The sequence below is a fragment of the Lontra canadensis genome, unplaced genomic scaffold, assembly GCF_010015895.1.
Source record: "Lontra canadensis isolate GAN:19392208 unplaced genomic scaffold, GSC_riverotter_1.0 scaffold43, whole genome shotgun sequence".
Lineage (NCBI taxonomy): Eukaryota > Metazoa > Chordata > Mammalia > Carnivora > Mustelidae > Lontra > Lontra canadensis.
In genome coordinates, this window is record NW_022631037.1 from 10,653,158 (window position 1) to 10,662,398 (window position 9,241).

Sequence of the window (9,241 nt, forward strand, 5' to 3'; positions counted from 1 at the left end):
CAGGGTTCAGAGGGGGCTTCCCAGAAAACTGAAGCCCCACTCACCCCTCTTTCTCAGCTTCCCACTCCTTCTGGCTACCTGGCTACCTCTAGTCCCCCCATCCCGTCCCCTCAGAGACCACAGGACACTTGGTGTGGAGTTATCCAGGTGACTGGGGGTGGGAAACACCAGCGGGGATGCTTTTCTGAAGGAAGAGGCTTCTGTGGTCCTGAGGACTGAGAGCTGAGAGATTTGCCCCCCCCCCCCCCGACCCCTGCCACCACAACAATGGAAAGAATCGGAGGGGAGGCTCCAGCAGAACTCAATCAGGGGAGGAGGGAGAATGGGTGTGTCATCACCGCCTTGGAACCGAGAAGTTGAAGAAGTTGGTGTAGCCTCCTCTGGCCTTTCCCCTCTCTACCCACATCCATTACACTTTCTGTGGAAGTCCTGCATCTTTGAGACCCCGTCTACACAGGCCTCAGCTACCCCGGATAACATTCCATTGACTCTGGATCCAATCCCAGAGGCAAGTTCGGGCACCCAGACTCAGAGGAGGCTTGGAGCTGAGTAATCAGCTACAAGGGCTATGCAGACAATTTGTCGGGGGAACCACCCGCTCCCCACCCCCACCTCGCACAGCAGATTTGGGGATGGAGGAGGGGGGTCTGTCACTCCGTGTCTTCCCAGCCCCCTCCCACCACCGCCTTTTCCCACTTCCCACCTGCAAGTAATTTGGCCAATGGGAGGGTGGTTAAGATTGCAATGTGGAGTCCCTCTAGATCTGCCACCGTTTGGTGGAGAGGGGCTGCCTCCTTCGCCCCCAGACCCTGTGCACTCTCTTCCTCTTCACAGCAGCAAATTACTTGTAATTATCTCACATTGGAAACCTTCAGGAGCTGCTCCCAAAATTGCTTTAATTAAATTAATTGAATCTCATTTTGTCGGGGGAGAGAATGGGGGGCCTGTCTTAAAATAGCATATGGGGAGAGGGGAGAGAAGCCCCAAGTCGGCTTCTCCGGTGGCTGAGACCCTTGAAGGTGAGAGAGTGGGCCCCGGCCTCCGGGTTCCCATTCTCCAGTCTTAGCTGATTTTAGATGCCCTTCCGCATTTAGGACCTCGCCTGTGCCCTGCTTTCCAATGGTGGTGACAGGGAATGCGCGTGACTCTCCAGGCTCCAGCCCCATTCTTCCTCCCTACCCTGGGGAGGCAGAGAGGTAAGAGGCGAATGGATGGTGGTGGCGGTAAGAACTCACTCTGGCTGTGACCCCTCCTCCCTGATAATCACCCAGCAGCCATAAATGCCATTTGTGAAGCGCGTACCATGTTCCAGGCACCGTGTCAAGCGTGTTACAAGGACTATCTCACTTCATCATCACAGCTACACTGCAGAGCTGGTCCTATTAGCATTCCCATCTCAGGGGGGTAGGAACACCAGGCTCAGAGAGAGGTTAAGTAACTTGCCGAAAGTCACACAGCGAGTTGGACACTTTGGAGGCCCAAACTGCCATTCTTAACCAGTTTGTCCCGGCTCCTTTATGGACCCGATTTTCCCAGAGAGGAGTCTTCACGGGGAACCCTAGGTTCCCCTTCTACAGTTTGGATGGCCTGAGGTTGGTGAATGGGGCGCATTCCCCCCACCTGGGGTTTCAAGCCCATCCTCACCCAGGAGCCCAGGGAGTTGGACCATCTCCCAAGGGGAAAGGACTCCCGTTTCCCCTGGAAAGGTCAGGTGGATGGAGTAGGGAAGGGGGGCAGCTGGCCTCTGGCTGGGAGAGTAATTACACTCCTTCTGCTACTTAACTTTACAACCTGGGCTGTTGTTTTAACGATGCGACTCGTGTTGGGCTGTCCAATTAATCTCGCCTTTGGAGGCTTTCCGAGATGGGGCGGTAGATCTTATCTTGGGTCTGTGGAAAGAGGAGTGTAACCTGCAGTGGGAGGAACAGCCTCCCTGAGGGCCTGTGGCCTCCGAGAAGACCCAGGGGAGGGACCTGGGGCTGGGCCCTGAGAGCCTGTGGAGCTTCGGGCTAGGGGCAGGGGAAGACCCAGAGGAAGAGGGGGTGCAGCTCTTGGCACCCCCATTCCTCAGGGCTCTGATCTTGGCTTTGGCCTACTCCATGCCTTTTGCCAACAGCAGGATAACCCTCCAGGTGTGTTGCGGCAAGTGGGGGCGGCCACTGACCCAGAAGGGGCCTAGGAGGGGCTGACAGCAGGCTTCCTGGGGTGGGGGTTCCACTGACTTTGTACCTCTTCTACTCTACAGATACCCGAACCTGGGCCTCTCTTGGGCCAGGGAGTTTGGCTCAAAGTGCCTGGGTGGGATTTTCCAACTAAGGCAGCCCCTCCAGTTCTCAGTGCTTGGGAACAGGTTTAGGCAGTAAAAGGGAAGATGACTCGGGAACTTTTTGCCTGGAATTGGAGGCCCCTCCCCCAATCCCTTGGGCCAAAGCTGGACTGGATTCCCTGAATTGTTCGCAGCCCCGTCCCTGGGCCTCTCTGCCACTGGGTGCTGTGTGTGACGGGGTGCGGAGCCCATGAATGCACGGATGGGTCAGGCTGAGTTGAAACCCCTGACTGTGCTGCACAACTTCCTCTAACCCGGCCCTTACCGCACAAGGGGCTGGCCATCCGTCTGGCTCCCCCATATGCCTCAGCCACCCGGGATCTCCAGGATCTAACACAGAGCGGCGGCTTCATGCATGTTTGTTGGATGGAGGAGAAGTCCAGGTCCTTCTGGGATTTTCTCCTCCTCCCCCTTCCCATAGGTGGGCTGGGACCTCTCTAGCCCAAGGAGCACACTGGGAGGATGGGACTGGCTCAGTGGGCGTGTCCCCTTGCCAGGTGAGCAGGGACAGGAAGATGGGGCATGGGGGACTCCTGGCCCTGGCTCCCTCCCAATCTGGACGAGGCCAGAATTTGCAGGTGAGGACCATTCAGACTTGGGTCATTTGCAGTACTGACATATTCCAGTTTCACATGGGAGTGTATGAAAATGGTCATTAGAATATTCCAGAGCTACATCAGCAGAGCTAGTTAGTGGCAGAGGTAAAACTTGCATCCAGTCCTCTAGCTCAGTGCTGGAAGAATCTGGCAGGAGATGAGAGACGAACAACGAACACCCACCCCCTAGAAGTTGGGAAACAGACTCAAAGCCAGGGCCCAGGCTTTTGCACAGATTTAATCTCCGAAAGCTCCCGGTGTGGAGGACGCTAGATGGGTCATAAACAGAAGCGGTTCCTTTGGACAGAGAGCTGTGAGGAGATGAACTGCCAGCCCACCCTCCCTATTTGGGGGTGTCTCTTCTTATACGCATCCAGAGAGTCTGTTCGCCCCACCCATGCTCTCCAAAGTGTTACCCTGTGGGTTTCCAAGAGGGTGTGCTTGTGGGGTTGTTAGGTATTAAGGGTGGGAAAGGAGGGGCTAGGCTCATAATAAATAAGGATAATTGGATGTGTTATCCACTGCAACTGAACAGACATGGGAAGAAGAAGTCTTTTTTAGAAGAGGATGAATTACCCATAGGTCCACAAATTCCACATTTTTGGCATCTCTTCTACCTCACCTTGGTGAGGTACCACCTTGGTGGCACTACCTTGGTGAGGCAGTGTACCAGTCATGGGGCTAATGGGCCAACCACCGGGAAAAATCGATGGGGGTGGGGCACCTGATGGTGCTCATCGTGAAGACTTGGGATGCCCACTTCATTTCTGCTTTTGCTCATAACAGGGTTGGTTGAGACCCAAGGCACACAGAGAGGAAAAATTACTCAAGTGTTTCTCAGTTTCGCCTCCAGGCTGTGGCAGACTGCAGTCCAGGGAAGGGGTGGGAAGACTAGGGGTCCTGGAAGGAGTCTGAGCTTCAGCCAGCGACTTTCCCTCCAGAGCCTCTGATCAGCAGGAGGGCATGTGTCCAGTTCATAGTCGTGGTTGGGGGGCGGTGAGTTAAGACCAAAGTCCTGATTAGGCTGTTTGGGTTACAGGGCAAGGGAGATGGGACTCCGCCCCATGCTTGTTCTCCTCTAATTCCTTGTCCACTTGAGAAAACCCATCTGGAGCTGGTTTCCTCTGAGACCAGAAGGGGTGCAGGTGGGCTGGTCCTGGGCTTTGTGGAGGATTGGGTGGGGGTGGGGGCTGACCCACCCTTCCCCTTCCTGGGACTCACATCATCTGAGATGGAGCCAGGACATCTGGGGAGTGATGCTGATACCAGGCTCCAAAGTTGTTGCCATAGCCACCGGTGGGCAGGGCCCCTGCCTTGGGCAGATCCCAGAGAGATGGGAGGGGTGGGGAGCAGGGAGACAAGGAGGGGGGTCTCCCAGGGAAGTCCCCTTCCTGTCCTCCAGCGTTCTGCTTCAGGAGCTTTTTGTATTTGGAGCGTTTGTTCTGAAACCAGATCTTTACCTTTGGAGAGAAGAAGGGAAAGAGGGAAGATGAAGAGGGGTGTGCATGTGGGAGGCGGTGAGCCAGGGAAAGGGACTCACCCGCACCGCAGTCCTGGGAGCAGGGCAGAGGCTGGGGACATGATGCAGTCCTCTAGAGTCCCCGAAGTTGCCCGAGGTCCCGCCCCGAGCTAGTATCCAGTTCTCCCGTCTGGGCGCCCTCCTCTACCTGCATCCACCCCTCCTCCCCAAACACACCTTTTAACACAACCCCCCCCACACACACACACAGGAAACTGAGGGCCCACTCTTAACCCACGGAGACCCGAAACCACAGGGCTAGGGGACTCCTGGGGCATCCCCCCTGGGGAGGGCGGTGGGTTCCCAGAGAACACATCTGGGGAAGGCTAGCTGCAGGAAGGACAGGATGGCCTCACCTGGGTCTGGGTGAGGCCAAGCTGCGCGGCCAGCTGGGCCCTCTCGGGCAGCGCCAGGTACTGCGTGTGCTGGAAACGCTGGTTCAGGTGCTGCAGCTGCAGACTCGAGTAGATGGTCCTCGGCTTTCGGAGCTTCTTGGTCGGGGCTTGCGGGCGCTGCTCCGAGGGCTCCGGGGACAGTGGCGGCTTCTCCGAGTCTGGGGGGCAAGCACAAGGCGGTGCGTGCGGGAAGGTAAGAGGGTCCGACGCGCAGCTCCAGGAGCTCATTTGCATCTCGTTTGCATGTAGGCCTCGGACCCGCCAGAAACGCAGGTGCCCGGCTGCGCGGTCCTCTTCCTTCCGCTCCACGCCCCCTTCCGACCCACGCCCCCTGTGCGCCAGGTGGAACAAGAAACGGTCCTTGCCCTCAGGGAGCTCCCACTCTTATGCGTTCTGTGAACCCAGGAAGAGCGCTCCAAGGGTCGGAGCGGGGGTACAGGTGGCGCCAGGGGCCAGAGGTCAGAGTTCAAGAGGGTGCGGTGGCGCCAGCTTGGGGCGGGGCGGGGCCGAAAGGCTCGGTTGGGGGCTGGGCTGAGGCCTGTCGCTGACGCGGGCAGGTCATTCCAGGCGGCGGGAACGCCAGGGCAATGCTCAGAGACGTGTTTGCGTGGCAGCTTCCCTGCTGCCAGAGGAGAGGTGGATCAGAGGGCCCGACCAAGCGGGCTTGAAAGCCAGGATGCGCACGCGCCCCCCTCCCCAGCATCGGAGTATGGAAAGGTCTCCCAAGGTTTACCATCCCCTATTGCAAGGCACAGGCCCTCTCCCGGGGTGCAACCTGCAGGCATGACCCGCTTTCTCCTCCCCCATGGCCGGCGGGCTGAGACAGACGGCTTTCTGGGACCCTAGAAGCCCGGTGGGACTGAGGCGACCCCTCCTGCGCCCCGCCACACTCACAGAGGGGTTCACGGCTCTCGAGGATGGGGACCGGGATTCGGAGAGCGCGCAGCGCCTGTCGGCGCCGGCCCTTGCGGCCGCTCCAGTATCGCGCTGCCGCGCTGCCGGGTTGACCCGCGAGGTCTGGTCACCTCCTGCCCCCAGGCCCAGTCACTCCAGGAACCTCCGCGGAGTAACAGTGGCCCTCTAGAATACAGGGGTTGCGGGGCGAGGGGTCCTCCTCTTCCCGTTCAAGCGGCCCCAACCTGTGCCAATCTGTGGGGACAATCCGGGACCATTCCATTAGAGTGATAGGACTGGGAGGACAAAGTGACCGAAATGCCCCCGGGCTTAGGGCCACGTTTGCAGCTTTCCACGCAGGTCTGCTGGGCCACCCCAGCTGAGAGAGCTCATGGCTCTGGTGCCCAGACGCAGCTGGTGTCCGCCAGCGACCCGCACTCTCACCGCGCCCCTCCCTCCAGTCGTGCTCCCCCAGGAGTGTGGTTCCTCGCCCGGGACCGGCCGTGGTGACCGGTTGCCTTCACCTCCCCCGCATCCCTACCCCGTGGCCCTGGGCGCTGCAGGCTTCTCAGATCCACCCCCCTCGACCCCCGCCTCGGCCAATTCCCAGAAAAACCGTTGGGTTTCCGCTCCCGCCTGCGCCTGTCCGGCCTCCCCTGCTTCGACCCAAAGGCTCGCAGCCCCAGGCTGGCTGCCCAGCGACCGATCACCCCACGCCTCTCTGGCAGCGGGGAGAGCGCGGCTCGGGCGGGGACGCAGCGCCTGGGAGGCAGCCCGGCTACTGAACTCCTCCAGCCCCCGGCTCCCTCGCTCACCTAGCGGGCGCCCCTTCAACTTCCTTTCCCGACATCTGCCCTTCTCCACACCAGTGGTGGCAAGTCGCGACTGGATCTGCCCTGGTCGCGATCTTGGAGCCCAAAGGCCTCCCTCAAGGTGCCGGCGCCACACCGGCATGCTCCCCCGGGGTGGTGGCAGGGCTCTCTTGGAGCCAAACCTCTCGGTGAAGCAGGGGTGGGCATGGAGTGGGGGCAAAAGGAGGACTCAAGCCCTCTCTCACACCCCAATCATTCACACTAGAACGGGCAAATCCACCAGCTTTGGGAGAAAATATGCAACCATCTAGACTAAGCACGTGTATGGTTTTCGTTGGATCCGGGGAAATTCTGTAAAGGAACTCTCCACTCTCTCGTCCTTAGAGGTGGCAGAGGGAAGGCTAGGCATGCAGAGGACAGGAAGGAAAATACTAACCCTATAAACAATTCTCTGAAGGACAAGGCTATCTTATTCCCAGCCCCACTACACACACATACACACAAATGTGCCATGTACTAAAGGGAAGACTCTGAGGGATTCATTTGTAGAAACTAGATAATTTGTATTAAAAAAAAAAAACACCCAAAACCAAACAAACACACAAACCTCCTCTCCCAACTGTTCCTCCTCTAACAAGGACAGACCCAGCGGCCTGGGAGAGGCAGCCCAGTTGGCACAGAAGGCAATTAACTTTGGGGGCTCTGAGGAAATTCCCTAAAATCCTCTTTTCTGGCCTCATGCATCGAAAGTCAATTTGCAAGGGCCAAGTGCAAATAGGCTTTCTTTGGGCCTCAGTTTCTTTGGGCCTCAGTTTGGCCATCAAGGAGGCTGAGCTCTCAAATCTTTAGGGTCGCTTCTGGCTCTGATGTTTTCTGAGTTCCTGTGTTGGGAGTAATGGAGAGAGATGTCTTGGCCAAGGCCAACTCCCACCCAGTGGGTGTGCATCCTTGGAGGAGACTGTGCTAAAGACAATCGTGGGGGCAATTAGGTGGGAGCAGGGAGGACAGGGGACCTGAGCTCTAATTCGGAGCTAGTACAGGTGGCTATGTATAGGGTTACAAGCATTCCCGCCATACCAGGCCCAGGACCAGGAAGACAGGCTAGCTCCTTGGCCTTTTTGAGGCCTCCCAGTTAGCACTTTCTCAGGGGTTCCATGTTGCTCCAGACAACAGGAACTGGGGCCTAACCCATCCCCCACAACGACAAGGGGTGGAGATGTCCCAGAGTGCCTGCTCCTTCAGCAAGAAGGCTGAGGGGACCAGGGTCTACAGCTAGAGACTGCCTGACACACCTGTAGTTACATTCTTAAAACAATGAGTGGCAGGTCCGGCCCCCATTCCGCCAGGCCAGCTTCCAGTCTCTGTCGGGCACATTCAGGCACCCGCCAAGAGAGGGGGGAAGGGGAATCAGCCCCCAGTTCCAGTGCCCTCCCACTGCGGCCTGACTGCCATTTGTCTGACTCTGGCTTGAGGGCTGCTTTTTGAGACAAGACAAACGCGGAGAGAAGACTGGAGTAGGGAAGGAGTGCACGACGGAAACAATCCTGGGGCAGGGGCTAGGCACCCACACCCACATCTGGATTGTTTCAGTTTTCCGTTACACGTAGGTACACACAACCCCGCTGCTCCAGGGGGTGGGGTAAGGAGCCCAGCCGCCCGGCTTCACACGACTGCAAATCGAAACCAGGTCGGTCTGGAAAAGGAGACCTAGATCAGCTCGCCCCCGCCCCTCCCCCCGTCTCCCGCCCCATCCCTTCGCCCTCCCCCCACCCCCAGATCCCGTGGAATCTGAGTAAGGTCTGAATCCCGCTAGTTGCGCCCAACCAGGCGAGGGAGAAGTTTAGGGACGCACGGGATCAGGACCCCAGAGGTGGGAAGAGCCGCGGCGGCCAGACTTACCTGCCTTCGGCTCCTGCTCAGAGGGCACCGCGGGTAGCTGGAAGGGCAGGTAGGTGTCTCCCGGGGTCGCCTGCGCAGTGTAGGAGTAGGACAGGAGGTGGCCATAAGGCCCAGAGTAGGGCAACTCGGAGGCGACTGCGGTTGCGGGGGACAGGCCAAGCGGGTAGGTAGCCACTACCGATGGGACAGGGGCGATGTCCGGGAAGATGGCTTTGGAGGCGTCCCGGCCAGGGAGGGGACAGGGCAAAGAGGTCATTGCGGCCGGGGCCGGGGCCGAAGGGCCTAGGCCATGGCTCGGCACGTAGTCCGCTCCCTTTGCCAACTCTTTTTCTGAGCCTCGGGCGTTGAGACCGGATGAGCCCCCAGCCAGCCTCCCGCACACTTAGGATTCCCCGGAAAGTGTCTCTCTGCGCCTCTTCCAGCGGAGAGCGCGCGCCGGGGAAAGGGGTTCCGAAGGGGTGCCCCCCATGGCTTTTCCCCTCCCCCCTAAATCCATGGGGCCCCCCTCGTCTCGCTCTCGGGTTCGGTTCCCGGGACCCGACGGGGGCACCGCCCACTTAGACGCCGCGGATTGGCCGCCGCACGCGGTGACCTCACGGAGGCTGGAGCCGGGGCCCGCCCCCGGGGCAGCCAGCGGTGGGGAATTTCAGAACCGAGAGATCACAGGGGCGGTGCGTACGCTCCAGGCCCAGCTACCTTGGGGTCTTCTCGGCGAGGTGTGCCGGGGTGTCACGGCAATTGGGGCAGTTTGGGAACCTCGGTTTCAATGGCAGAAACGCGAGGGAGCTGGCGGGACTGGG

The 9,241-nt window shown here is 59.1% G+C and overlaps 1 protein-coding gene across 1 annotated transcript; it reads right to left on the bottom strand.

The window, feature by feature from the left end:
- Positions 1-3,140: 3,140 nt before the first annotated feature.
- Positions 3,141-8,928, bottom strand: DLX4 (distal-less homeobox 4). Its single transcript, XM_032871770.1, has 3 exons — positions 8,442-8,928; positions 4,798-4,994; positions 3,141-4,382 (listed from the first exon to the last, which is right to left on the bottom strand). Exons 1-3 carry the CDS (start codon positions 8,695-8,697, stop codon positions 4,140-4,142), a joined length of 696 nt encoding a protein of 231 aa, XP_032727661.1. The 5' UTR covers positions 8,698-8,928; the 3' UTR covers positions 3,141-4,139.
- Between the last annotated feature and the right edge of the window lie 313 nt (positions 8,929-9,241).

Coding starts and splice junctions, on each gene's coding strand:
- DLX4 (XM_032871770.1), bottom strand. CDS start 8,697: ATGACCTCTTTGCCCTGTCCCCTCCCTGGCCGGGACGCCTCCAAAGCC. Junction 4,995..8,441: donor TGAGCAGGAGCCGAAGGCAG/GTAAGTCTGGCC, acceptor CTTGCCCCCCAG/ACTCGGAGAAGCCGCCACTG. Junction 4,383..4,797: donor TTGGCCTCACCCAGACCCAG/GTGAGGCCATCC, acceptor TTCTCTCCAAAG/GTAAAGATCTGGTTTCAGAA.